This window comes from Mobula hypostoma, chromosome X1 (genome assembly GCF_963921235.1).
Source record: "Mobula hypostoma chromosome X1, sMobHyp1.1, whole genome shotgun sequence".
NCBI lineage: Eukaryota > Metazoa > Chordata > Chondrichthyes > Myliobatiformes > Myliobatidae > Mobula > Mobula hypostoma.
Genome location: NC_086128.1, coordinates 65,780,979 through 65,795,142, shown reverse-complemented (window position 1 = coordinate 65,795,142; position 14,164 = coordinate 65,780,979). Strand labels below are relative to the sequence as shown.

General features: G+C 48.8%; 1 protein-coding gene across 1 annotated transcript in view; it reads left to right on the top strand.

Annotated features, from left to right (window-relative positions):
• odad4 (outer dynein arm docking complex subunit 4) overlaps window positions 1–14,164 on the top strand; it is a 171,941-nt gene that overhangs the window by 42,762 nt on the left and 115,015 nt on the right. The window contains exons 8-9 of the mRNA XM_063037176.1: window positions 4,961–5,047; window positions 13,685–13,881. Coding sequence (XP_062893246.1) covers window positions 4,961–5,047; window positions 13,685–13,881 — 284 coding nt within the window. The remainder of the gene's footprint in view (window positions 1–4,960; window positions 5,048–13,684; window positions 13,882–14,164) is intronic.

Below are 14,164 nucleotides of genomic sequence, written 5' to 3'. Positions count from 1 at the left end.
GTTGGCAGGTCAATTGGTCATTGTGAATTGTCCCGTGGTTAGGCTGGGGCGAAGTCGGTGGGTTGTCGGGCTGGGCTAGGAGAATTTAGAATCAGGTTTATTATCGTCGGCATGTGTCAATAGACAATAGGTGCAGGAGTAGGCCATTCAGCCCTTCGAGCCAGCACCGCCATTCACTGTGATCATGGCTGATCATCCACAATCAGTATCCAGTTCCTGCCTTCTCCCCATATCCCTTCACTCCGCTATCTTTAAGAGCTCTATCTAACTCTTTCTTGAAAGAATCCGGAGAATTGGCCTCCACTGCCTTCTGATGCAGAGCATTCCACAGATCCACAACCTTTTGGGTGAAAAAGTTTTTCCTCAACTCCGTTCTAAATGGCCTACCCCTTATTCTCAAACTGTGGCCTCTGGTTCTGGACTCCCCCAACATTGGGAACATGCTTCCTGCCTCCAGCGTGTCCAATCCCTTAATAATCTTATATGTTTCAATCAGATCCCCTCTCATCCTTCTAAATTCCAGTGTATACAAGCCCAGTCGCTCCAATCTTTCGACATATGACAGTCCCGCCATCACGGGAATTAACCTTGTGAACCTACGCTGCACTCCCTCAATAGCAAGAATGTCCTTCCTCAAACTTGGAGACCAAAACTGGACACAATACTCCAGATGTGGTCTCACCAGGGCCCTGTACAGCTGCAGAAGGACCTCTTTGCTCCTATACTCAACTCCCCTTGTTATGAAGGCCAACATGTATTAGCTTTCTTCACTGCCTGCCATGTCATGAAATTTGTTAACTTAGCAGCAGCAGTTCAATGCAATACACAATAATATAGAAGAAGAAAAAATAAGTAAGTAAATCAATTACAGGATAAGTATAAAAAAACCGCAAACAACAGGAATTCTGCAGATGCTGGAAATTCAAGCAACACACATCAAAGTTGCTGGTCGGCCTGAAACGTCGACTGCACCTCTTCCTATAGATGCTGCCTGGCCTGCTGCGTTCACCAGCAACTTTGATGTGTGTTACAGGATAAGTATATTCAATAGATTTTAAATTGTGCAAAAACAGAAATAATACATTTTTAAAAAATGAGATAGTGTTCATGGGTTCAATGTCCATTCGGAAATCGGATGGCGGAGGGGGAGAAGCTGTTCCTGAATCGTTGAGTGTGTGTCTTCAGGCTCCTGTACCTCCTCCCTGATGGTAGAGGGGAAGAAGCTGTTCCTGAATCGTTGAGTGTGTGTCTTCAGGCTCCTGTACCTCCTCCCTGATGGCGGAGGGAAAGAAGCTGTTCCTGAATCGTTGAGTGTGTGTCTTCAGGCTCCTGTACCTCCTCCCTGATGGCAGAGGGGAAGAAGCTGTTCCTGAATCGCTGAGAGTGTGCCTTCAGGGTCCTGTACCTCCTCCCTGATGGTAGCAATGAGAAGAGGGCATGTCCTGGGTGGTGGGGGTCCTTAATGATGGACGCCACCTTTCTGAGGCATCGCTCCCTGACGATGCGTTGGATACTATGGAGATTGGTGCCAAGATGGAGCTGACTTAAGTCTACAACTTCCTGTAGCTTCTTTTGATCCTGTGCTGTAGCGCCCTCTCCCAACCCCACATACCAGACAGTGATGCAGCCAGTCAGAATGCTCTGTAGAAGTTTCAGGTGACAAGCCAAATTTCCCGAAACTCCCAGTGAAAAATAACCGCTGTTTTGCCTTCTCTGTAACTGCATCAACTGGTTGGGACCAGGTTAGGTCTTCAGACAATTCGACACCCAGGAACATAAAATTGCACTCTCTCTCTCTCTGTTTCTGGTCCCCCTATGAGGATTGGTTCATGTTCCCTCATGTTACCCTTCTTGAAGTCCTCAGTCAGCCCTTTTGACTTACTGACGTTGAGTCGTTAACAGGCACACTGTCCTCTTCCACCCTGCATATCCAACCAGAATGAAAAGAAAAGGAAAGACCTTCATCCTCGGCGTCCAAAGTCGGTCGGTGGGCGGAAAGCTCAAGGAGTTGATGATTCTTGGCCTGACCGTAGAATCTGACGCAAGGTGTCCAATGTGATGTAGCTGGGTTAAAACTCACTCTCCACACCTCACGGTGCACGAGACTGAGAGGGGATGACCATAGGATCTGTGTACATTCAACCATCCATTGATTTGGATGGGATTTGGGGAAAGCAAAGAACGACAGAGAATATCTCCTGTGGTGGAGGAGTCTAGGATCAGAGGACACAGATAGAGTGAGTGTGGAGAGGATGTTTCCTATAGTGGGGGAGTCTAGGAACACAGATAGAGTTGATGTGGAGAGGCTATTTCCTATAGTGGGGGAGTCTAGGACCAGAGGACACAGATAGAGTGGATGTGGAGAGGATGTTTCCTATAGTGGGGGAGTCCAGGACCAGAGGACACAGATAGAGTGGATGTGGAGAAGATGTTTCCTATAGTGGGGGAGTCCAGGACCAGAGGGCACAGATAGAGTGGATGTGGAGAGCATGTTTCCTATGGTGGGGGGAGTCTAGGACCAGAGGACACAGATAGAGTGGATGTGGAGAGGATGTTTCCAATAGTGGGGGAGTCTAGGACCAGGGGACGCAGATAGAGTGGATGTGGAGAGGATGTTTCCTATAGTGGGGGAGTCTAGGACCAGAGGACACAGATAGAGTGGATGTGGAGAGGATGTTTCCTATAGTGGGGGAGTCTAGGACCAGAGGACACAGATAGAGTGGATGTGGAGAGGATGTTTCCTATCGTGGGGGAGTCTGGGACCAGAGTAGCAGATTAGAGGAACATCCCTCTGGAACAGAGATGAAAAGGAGTGCCCTTTCAGCCAGTGTGTGGTGAATCTGTGGAATTCATTGCGACAGACAGCTGTGGAAGCCAGGTCATTGGGTATATTTAAGGCAAGGTTCTTGATTAGTCAGGGTGTGAAAGGTTACGGGGAGAAGGCAGGAGAACGGGGGTTGAGAGGGATAATAAATCAGCCATAATGGAAGGGCAGAGCAGACTCGATGGGCTGAATGGCCTACCTCTGTTTCTATGCCTCACGGTCTTATGGTCCCTATCCGGGGACGGTCAAAGGGGGATCAAACCGATCTGGAAATACCCCAGGGGAACGTTACATCTTTGCAATGTGTGCCATGGAGGTTTCACAGTCCCTTCCCTGCTCCAACCTTCTCTTGCTGAGACGCCTCTCGCCTTACTGTCCCAAGTATGTCACCCTGACCCCAGAACTGACGGCATAGAACAGCAGAGCAGACTGAGTGGGCCGAATGGCCTCATTCTGTTCCTGTGTCCACCAGCGATCTTCGATAGGAGATCCCCGTTCTGGGCAGCTCTCACACACATGCACACACACACAAAATGCTGGAAGAACTCAGCAGGTCGGGCAGCATCTGTGGAGAGGAATAAACAGTCTGCGTTTCGGGCTTCGCCAGGACGGGGAAAGGAAAGGGTCTCGGTCAGAAACTTCGACTGCACGATTTATTCCGCTCCCTCGATGCTGCCCGACCTGCTGAGCACCTCCAGCGCTTTGTACAGGTTGCTTCTGGACTTCCAGCGCCTGCAGGAGCTCTTGTGGTTAGGGATCCCCGCCCTGAAGCTCTTCATCAGCCTTGCCCTGTCCTGCTGTGATTACCTCCTGGAGCCCCGCAGCCCCCTGAGATCTCAGGGCTTCCTTAACTCCAACCCCCTTCCTGCCAACGCGGTCACCCTCCCATCGAAGCCAACTCAATGACCCGGGCACTGGATACCCATGATTGAGGGGTAATAACTGTTCCTGAACCTGGTGGTGTGGGTCCTGAGGCTCCTGTACCTCCTTCCTGATGGTTAGGGGGGGGTAATAACTGTTCCTGAACCTGGTGGTGTGGGTCCTGAAGCTCCTGTACCTCCTTCCTGATGGTTGAGGGGGTAATAACCGTTCCTGAACCTGGTGGTGTGGGTCCTGAGGCTCCTGTACCTCCTTCCAGATGGTTGAGGGGGTAATAACTGTTCCTGAACCTGGTGGTGTGGGTCCTGAGGCTGCTGTACCTCCTTCCTGATGGTTGAGGGGTAATAACTGTTCCTGAACCTGGTGGTGTGGGTCCTGAGGCTCCTGTACCTCCTTCCTGATGGTTGAGGGGGTAATAACTGTTCCTGAACCTGGTGGTGTGGGTCCTGAGGCTCCTGTACCTCCTTCCTGATGGTTGAGGGGTAATAACTGTTCCTGAACCTGGTAGTGTGGGTCCTGAGGCTCCTGTACCTCCTTCCTGATGGTTGAGGGGTAATAACTGTTCCTGAACCTGGTAGTGTGGGTCCTGAGGCTCCTGTACCTCCTTCCTGATGGTTGAGGGGTAATAACTGTTCCTGAACCTGGTGGTGTGGGTCCTGAGGCTCCTGTACCTCCTTCCTGATGGTTGAGGGGTAATAACTGTTCCTGAACCTGGTGGTGTGGGTCCTGAGGCTCCTGTACCTCCTTCTTGATGGTTGAGGGGCTAATAACTGTTCCTGAACCTGGTGGTGTGGGTCCTGAGGCTCCTGTACCTCCTTCCTGATGGTTGAGGGGTAATAACTGTTCCTGAACCTGGTCGTGTGGGTCCTGAGACTCCTGTACCTCCTTCCTGATGGTTGAGGGGTAATAACTGTTCCTGAACCTGGTCGTGTGGGTCCTGAGACTCCTGTACCTCCTTCCTGATGGTTGAGGGGGTGATAACTGTTCTGGATGGTGGGGAGCCTCTGACGATGGATGGTGCTTTCCTGCGACAGCGCTCGGTGTAGATGTGATCCGTGGCGGACGCTGTTGCCCATGTTGTGTCTGGAGGGGTGAGTCTCCGGGCCACCCACTCGCCTTCCTGCGACCATTTGACCCGAGTGGGGGGTCCAGCCCGGCAGCCCGATCCAAACAACTGTTCCGAGCAAGTGACCTTTAGCAGGGCATCGGGCACAAAGCCTCACCGTGTTGTGTTTGTCTTTTTGTAAAAACCCACAGCGATAACACAGACGGGATCTCGAGGGCCTTGGACAACATGGGGAGAGTCTACGCGAGGACTGGAGAATTTGAAAAGGCCACAGAAGTGTAAGTGTGACGGATGGGGCAGGGGTTTCCCAGAAAGGATTAAAAATACACTCCACAAACCTCTCGACTGCAGGCAATCTTCTTCCTCAGCCCAACACCACCCCGACTGGGCCGTAGGCCGATGATAGCACCTCGCCTGAGTTCCCTGTCCTGGTCCAATCTACCTGTGGCTTCCACTTTCACCCCACAACTTCCTACCTCTTAAGACCATGATGGCCGTCATAAGGCCATTCGGCCCGTCGAGTCTGCTCCACCCTTTCATCGCGCCTGATCCATTTCCCCTCTCAGCCCCGATCTTCTCCTCGGGGCCTGTCAGGGCCTGACAATTCAAGAACCTGTCTACCCCCGCCTTCAATATACTCCGTGGATGGGCCTCCACAGGTGCCTGTGGAAACGAATCCCTCAGATTCACCACGGGAACGCCGGGAAACGCCAGAAGAAGGGTCTTCACCTTGGAAGACAGGTTTCACCGCTCAACGCACACAAAATGCCGCAGGAACTCAGCAGGCCGAGCAGCTTCCACGGAGAAGAATGAACAGTCGACCTTTCGGGCCGAAACCCTCTGGCAGGACTGTCTCGGCCCGGAACGTCGACTGTTTACTCTCTTCCACAGACGCTGCCCGGCCTGCCGAGTTTCTCCGGCGTTTCGTGTGTGTGTTTGCTCTGGAATTCCAGCAGCCGCAGACCCTCTCTTGTTTGTGACAGAATCACCGCTCGCTGGCTGAAGAGATCCCTCCTCGTAGAGGGACGTCCATTTAGAACAGAGATGAGGAGGAATTTCTTCAGCTGGAGAGCGATGAATCTGTCTTCCAGGCGAAGATCTGTCCTCTCCCAGCGATGAAGTCTTTAGCGCTTCTGTTGGCCTTTCTGTACGTGGGTTTTTTTTCTCGCGATGGGGTTGCTTGGCCCGTGACAGAGAGCACGCAGGCTACACACACACACTCTCTCTCTGTCACTCCCTCTCCCACACTCTCTCTCTCTCTCACTCACCTTGACATTCTGCTGTCCTCGCGAAGAGACATTTCAAAGTCTTCCCCAGTAAGATCTCATCGCTCTCTCTCCGTATTGCTGCCGACATTCGGAGCCAGACGCCAGACTTTAGTGTAAATTTATTCTCTATTTGTTCTTCACCGCCAGTGCGCGATTGTGTTGAACATTCTACGGTTTCGCTGCTGTCTTTTCCCGGCAGCCACATAACCCTCGCCGGGTCCCAAACCGAGCTGACGCGCTAAGGGCCGGTTTTGTGGCGCCCTTCCCACCATACACAGCGGAACGCAGGAACATATAAAATTATGAAAAGGGATAGATGAGATAGGGGCAGGCAAGTTGTTCCCACTGGTAGGTGAGGCTAGAACTAGGGGACACAGCCTCAAGACTCAGGGGAGAAGATTTAGGACGGAGACGAGGAGGAACTGCTTTTCCCGGAGAGTGGAGAATCTGTGGAATTCTCTGCCCAGTGAACCAGTGGAGGCTTCCTCAGTAAATATATTTAAGACAAGGCTGGATAGATTTTTGCACAGGAGGGGAATTAAGGGTTATGGGGAAAGGGCAGGTAGGTGGAGATGAGTCCATGGTCAGATCAGCCATGATCTTATTGAATGGCATAGCAGGCTCGACGGGCCAGATGAATGACTCCTGCTCCTATTTCTTGTGTTCTTATGTGACATTTATTTAGTAATGGAGATGTATAAATGTATATATCTCGTTTGTATTCTGTATTTAAGGTAGGTAATTCAGTTTATTTTGTAACTACTTGTGGGATGCATCGGATCCTAACTTGCGTCTAGTCCCAAGTTAACTTTGTTGGTAAGTACAGACGGTATTTTCTAGCGCTGAATATTTGCCCTCACTGGGGGAGGGGAGAGAAATGGGGTCTGCCAGGAATTCAAGAATAAGTAGCCAGCTAATATTGTGTTTTTTTTTTGGTGGATATCTTTTTGTAAGGATTGGCATTTTTCTCTTCACTGACTTTCGCTGATTTTAGTGAGTTTGATTTGTGACGCGCCTACTAAACATCTTTGCGCTGAAGTGAAAAATGACTCCAGCCAGTTTTTCCCTTTGGTCCTAATGCATGTATCCAACATAATCCCTCACCCGACACCCCCTCCTTCCACTGCCACAGCCAGGCTTGGGACCGTGCGTGGCAGAGTATACCTTAAGCAGTTGACAGACAACTGACAATTCGAAGAAATATTTAAACGTTCCCATCACGTTGTGGAAACATTGAGAATTAAAACCTTCAAGAAAGGCATGGCTGATCTGCGGCGAAACCAACAGATAATCCGGTATCGGGTTGTTTGGAAATCCTGACATCTGGGTATCTGGTTTGGAGTGCGCACATGGGGGTTGAGGGGGGAGGAAGATCCAGTGCATGAGCGGGGTGGAGTGTGTGACTGCGGCAGAGGGCCGGACCGTGAGGCACTCCAACGGGCAGAAAAGGGGCTGTGGTCTGGGACGCCACTTGGAAACCGTGAGTCTCGCCGGGAACCAGTAAAGAGAAGGGAGGTGTAAGTGGAGCGGCCATTGTGTGAGTGGGCCTGGTGTTAGAGTGGTCCGGTTTTGCCTCAACAGTCTTGGGCAAGCACAAACACGCGCTCTAAGTAAGTTTCCCAGTAATTATCTCTCTCACTCTCTCTCTATATATATCTATCTCTCTCTCTCACTCTCTCTCTCTCTGTTACTACACATTTAGTGCGCTGAGAGTTGGTGGTCTGTTCCTTGTGGGACCTTTGGGAGACCTCCAGTCCCCCTGATAACCACATCTGCGCAAAGTGGCCTTGGAGACCGTGTTAATGAATGGGATCTGGTGCTTAACGACCTTTGGCTTGTACGGGAGAACGAGGAGGTGACGGGCAGGAGCTGCAGGGAGGGAGTCACGCCTAAGTTGCACGAGGAAGGTAGCTGGGTGACTGTGAGGGGGAGGGAAAGCGAATAGGCAGCCAGTGCAGAGTAACCACCTCCCCAACAACAACAAGCATACTGCTTTGGATACTGATGGGGGGGGCAGGGATAACTTATCAGGGAGAAGCCACAGTGAGCAGGTCTCCTACAGCGAGTCTGGCTCTGCGGCTGAGACGGGAAGGAGTGAAAGAAGATGCACACAGTACAGTCAGGGATTTTTTTTGGTTGGTCGGGGGGGTGTGTGGTGAGACAGAAAGGGGTCTCTGTAGGCAAGAACGAGATTCCTGGGTGGGTTGTCGCCTCCTGGGTGGCAGAATTGAGTCCACGGCATTCTCAAGCGGGAGGGCGGACCGCCAGAGGCCGAGGTCCACGTCGGTCCCAGTGACGTGGGTAGGACGAGTGACGAGGTTCTGCAGAGGGAGTTCAGGGAGGTAGGTGCTAAGTTAAAGGGCAGGACCTCCAGGGTTGTGATCTCAGGATTGCCACCCGTGCCACGTGCTAGCGAGGCCTGAACTAGGAAGGTTTCACAGTTTAACACGTGGGTAAGGAGTTGGTGTAGGAGGGAGGGCATAAGATTGTTGGATCATTGGGCTCTCTTCCAGAGGAGGTGGGACCTGTATAGAAGAGGTGGTTTTACACCTGAGCTGGAGGGGGGGCTAATACCCTAGCGGGAGGGTTTGCTTGTGCTAGAGTTGCAAGCGGGGGGGGGATGGGAACCAGAGCGCTAGAACAGATTGTGGAGAAGGACGTTGTTAAGTGTACATACAAAGTCAGGAGTCAGAAGGCTGAGCACGGCCAGACGGGTGTGCTGAGCTGCGTATATCTCGCTGCAAGGAGTATAGCAGGAAAGGCGGATGAGCTGAGGGCGTGGATCGACGGCTGGAGTTGTGATATGGTGGCCCATGAGCGAGACTTGGCTGCAGGAGGGGCAGGACTGGCAGCTCGGTGCTCTGGGGCTCTGTTGTTTTAGACGTGACAGAGAGGGAGGGATTGAAAGTGGGAGGGGTGGCGTTACTAGTCAGGGAAAACGTCACGGCAGTTCTCCGTCAGGACTGACTGGAAAACTTGTCTAGCGAGACTTTATGGGTAGAACTGAGAAATACGAAAGGGTATGACTACATTAATGGCCACAGAGTTCACTGCCAAGAAGGCCCACCCGCGCCTTTACTTCCTCAGAAAACTAAAGAAATTTGGCCTGTCCCCTAAAACCCTCACTAATTTTTATAGATGCACCGTAGAAAGCATTCTTCTAGGGTGCATCACAACCTGGTATGGAAGTTGTCCTGTCCAAGACCGGAAGGAGCTGCAGAAGATCGTGAACACGACGCAGCACATCACACAAACCAATCTTCCGTCCTTGGACTCACTTTACACCGCACGCTGTCGGAGCAGTGCTGCCAGGATAATCAAGGACACGACCCATCCAGCCAACACACTTTTCATCCCTCTTCCCTCCGGGAGAAGGTTCAGGAGCTTGAAGACTCGTACGGCCAGATTTGGGAACAGCTTCTTTCCAACTGTGATAAGACTGCTGAACGGATCCTGACCCGGATCTGGGCCGTACCCTCCAAATATCCGGACCTGCCTCTCGGTTTTTTTGCACTACCTTACTTCCCATTTTTCTATTTTCTATTTATGATTTATAATTTAAATTTTTAATATTTACTATCGATTTGTAATCCAGGGAGTGTGAAGCGCAGAATCAAATATCACTGTGATGATTGTACGTTCTAGTACCAATTGTTTGGCGACAATAAAGTATAAAGTATAGATCATCCAACGGTCTGCGGGATTTAGAGGAACAAATTTATAGAGGGATGGCCCACTGTTGCAAGAAACACAAAGTTGTGACAGTGATTTTGATTTTCCACCCACTGACTGTGATTCCCATCCTGTAGAAGGGCTGGTTGGGATAGAATTTGTCAAATGTGCTCAGGAAAATTTTCCTTAATCAGCACTCTGAAGTCCCAGCGAGAGACAACGCGATACTGGATCTTCTGCGAGGGAATGAGACGGGGCAGGTGACAGAAGTTTGTGTGTCGGGGAACACTTTGCGTCTGGGTGATCACAGTGACACGAATTTGGAGGTAGTTATGGAAAAGGATGGGTCTGGTGTTGCGGCCGAGATTCCAGGTTGGAGAAAGGCCAGTTTTGATGGCGTCAGAAAGGATTTGGCAAGAGCGGATTGTAGAGGTTGTTTTTCTGGCGAAGGTGTACTAGGTAAGTGAGAGGCCTTCAAAAGTGAAATTCGCATTTGGTTTCAATTCAGAAAATTTTTTGATCTTAATCAATTCGGGTTAGCGATTCCTATTTTAGGTAACATATTTTTTCCTCCCTCTTTTACGGATCGCGCTTTTCAAACTTGGAAGACTAAGGGTATTTTACGGTTTTTGGATTTATTTTTAGATGGTTCCCTTATGTCTTTTGAACAATTATCTAATAAATATAACTTATCAAGAATACATTTTTTTAGATATTTACAAGTTAGAAATTTCCTAAGTACTATACTTTCTTCCTTTCCAATGCTTCCTCCTATATATATTTTAGATTCGATAATTAACCTTAATCCATGTCAGAAAGGTGCATCGGCTATGATTTATAATATTATTATGAAACTTAGGAAAGCTCCATTTGATAAGATTAGGGTAGATTGGGAACAGGAATTGGGGCTTACCATTTCTGTGGATGATTGGGGGCAGATTTTACAATTAGTTAATACTTCCTCTATTCGTGCTAAACATTCCCTAATTCAATTTAAAGTGGTTCATAGAGCACATATGTCCAAAGATAAGTTAGCGCGTTTTTACTCGCATATTAATCCTTTCTGTGATAGATGTTCGGGGCAGATAGCCTCTTTAACTCATATGTTTTGGTCTTGCCCTACTTTGGAAACTTTTTGGAGAGATATTTTCAATATTATTTCTAAGGTATTAAATATAGATATCTCTCCTCACCCTATTACTGCTATCTTTGGACTACCTAAAATTTCTAGTAATCTTTCCCCTTCAGCCCGTAGAATGATTGCATTTCTTACTTTAATGGCGAAAAGATGTATTTTACAACATTGGAAAGAGCTTAATGCTCCAACTACCTTTTTTTGGTTTTCTCAGACGATTTTATGTTTGAATCTGGAGAAAATTAGAAGTAACCTTTATGATTCTTCATTTAAATTTGAACAGATTTGGGGACCTTTTATTCGATATTTTCATTTAATGTAATATTTACCCTTCTTGTTTTTTTTTCACTGTTTTAATGGAGGTCGGGATTGAGGACGTGATTTTAAGTTTAACTCTGTTTGGTTTCAAGTTAGCCCATTGCTTTGCCTTGCTTTTAGTTAGTTGCACGGTGGGTTTTTTTTGGGGGTTTTTTTTTTCTTTTTTTCCATTGATATATATAAAATTTAGTATACTATTATGTTATCTTGGTTTCTTATGCTTAAATTACATTGTAGTATTTTCTTTTTGGTATTGTTATCTTTTGGAATTTTATTATACTTTAACATTGTATTAATGTTTATATGGCTTACCTTTTTTGTATACTTACTCAATAAAAAGATTTAAAAAGAAAGAACAAAAGTGAAATTGAGGGTACGGAGTTTGAATGTTCCTGTCAGAAGGGTAACGGGTATAGAGAACCTTGGTTTTCAAGAGATATCGAGGGCCTGGTTAGGAAGGAGGAGGTGTTTTGCAGGTACAGGACAGGTCGGAACGAACGAGATGCTTGAGAACTTCAAGAAATGCCAGAGAACACTGAAGGAAGAAATCAGGAAGACAAGGTTGTTGTAGCAGTCAAGGTGAAGGTGGAATCCCAAGGGCTTCTACAGATATTAAGAGCGAACAGATTGCAAGGGACAAAATTGGTTCTCTAGCAGATCAGATTGGTAATCCATGTGTGGAGCCAAAAGAGATGGGGGAAGATCTTAAATGGACTTTTTTTTGGCATCTTTATTTACTCGGGAGATGGACATAGAAGTGAGGTAAAACGAGATCATGGACCCTGTAGAGATTACAGAGGAGGAGGTGTTTGCTGTCTTCAGGCAAATTAGATTAGATTAGATGATGAGGGCACTCAGTCCTCGTTTATTGTCATTTAGAAATGCATGTATTAAAAAATGATACAACGGTCCTCCAGAATGATATCACAAGAAAATACAAGACATACCAAGACTGAAACTGACAAAACCACATAATTATAACATATAGTTATAACAGTGCAAAGCAATACCGTAATTTGATAAAGAGCAGACCATGGGCACGGTAAAAAGAAGTCTCAAAGTCCTGATAGACTCATCATCTCACGCAGGTGGCAGAAGGGAGAAACTCTCCCCGCCATGAACCTCCAAGCGCCGCCAGCTCGCCGATGTATCACCATTGGAAACACCCGACCGCAGCGGACTCTGAGTCCGTCCGAAAACTTCGAGCCTCCGAGCAGCCCTCCGACACAGCCTCTCCGAGCACCATCCTCTGCCGAGCGCTTCGACCCCGCCCCAGCTGCCGAGCAACAAGCAAAGCTAAGGACTCGGGAGCTTCTCCGGAGATTCCAGACCACACAGTAGCACCAGCAGCGAAGCAGGCATTTCAGAAGTTTCTCCAGATGTTCCTCCGTACTCTCACGTCCGTCTCCATCAAATCAGGATTGTGCACGGCCCCCTACTTGACAGACAACAGATACTATTCACCGGAGCGGCTGCTGCGAGCTGCGTCACACTGCCATCTTCTCCTGCTCCATCTTTTCATCAACAAGATTGAAAAGGGTACAGAGAAAATTTACAAGGATGTTGCCTGAGTTATAAGGAAAGATTGAACTTTATTCCCTAGAACGTAGTGGAATGAGAGGAGATTTGATAGAGGTACACAAAATTACGAGGGGTACAGATAGGGTAAATGCAAATGGGGTTTTCCCACTGAGGTTGGGTGGGACTGCAACCGGAGGTCTGGGGTTAAGGGTGAAAGGTGAGAGGTTTAAGGGGACCTTCTTCACTCAGAGGGTGGTGGATGGATTCCAGCTCGATTTCAGCGTTTAAGAGAAATTTGGACAGGTGCGTGGATGGGAGGGGTTTGCAGGGCTGTGGTCCAGGTACAGGTCGAAGGGAGGAGGCAGATTAATAGCCCAGCACAGACTGGACAGGCTGAAGGGCCTGTGCGATGTAGTGTTCCGCGACTCTAAAGTTTAACCTTATGATCGAAATGGATATGTGATCACATGTACAACCCCGAGATTCGTCTTCCTACGAGCATTCGCGGTAAGTAGAAAGAACCGTAATCGAATCAATGACAAACCCCACACGCCCGAGATGGACAAACAGCCGGTGTGCAGAAAACAACTGCGCGAATCGAAAAAGAGAATAATAAGTAAGCATTAAATGTCGAGAACATGAGTTGTAGAGTCCCAAGGTTGTGGAAACCAGTTCAGTGCTGGGGTGAGTGAAGTTATCCACAACTGGTCCGGGCTTCACGGCTGAAGACGGGTTCTGGGAAATCCTCGTGGACTTCAGAACTCGCTGGGAACTTTATTATACAACCGACAGAGTTTGTAAGGACAGCAAAATAAAAAGGGACATCAGTATTGATAAGTTACAGTAGACCAGAATCCGGCCGATTCAAAGTACGTTTTATTATCAAATTACCTATGTGTCACCATACACAACCCTGAGATTCAGTTTCCGTTTTAGTTTCAGACTTCTTAAAATGGTCACTCCTAAAGTTTCCAATTCACGGTTTTTTATCCCCCGCGCAGGTGGTTGGAGAAGGAGCCACTGACCAAATCTAGTTTGGAGCGTACTTGGCTCTTCCACGAGATTGGACGCTGCTACCTGGAGCTGAAGTATCACGAAGGGGCTCGGGATTACGGTTTAAAATCCCTGGCGTCGGCGGAGAAGGCGGGAGACGAGGAGTGGAAAATGAACTCGAACGTGCTCGTGGCGCAGGCTGAATGTAAGGAGGGGCCGCCGGCTCCCGAGCTCTTCCCGAGTTCCGGCCCTTTCCCCCGCCCTCCCTCGTTTCCCCGGTTTGGGCCGGTCCAAATGACGATCTGATTGGCGGTTCGCTTCGCAGACCGTGAGTCTTGGACGGTTCCCTCCGCGACGGCAAGGACCCCTGTTGGGTGTCGATTGCCGCAGGCCTGTTTCCCTTGTTTGGTGGGGTGAGACGGGCGGCGAGGCAGCTATGTCGCCTCGGTCGTAGTGAGAACTAGGCCTCAGTCCTCGGGCTTGCATTG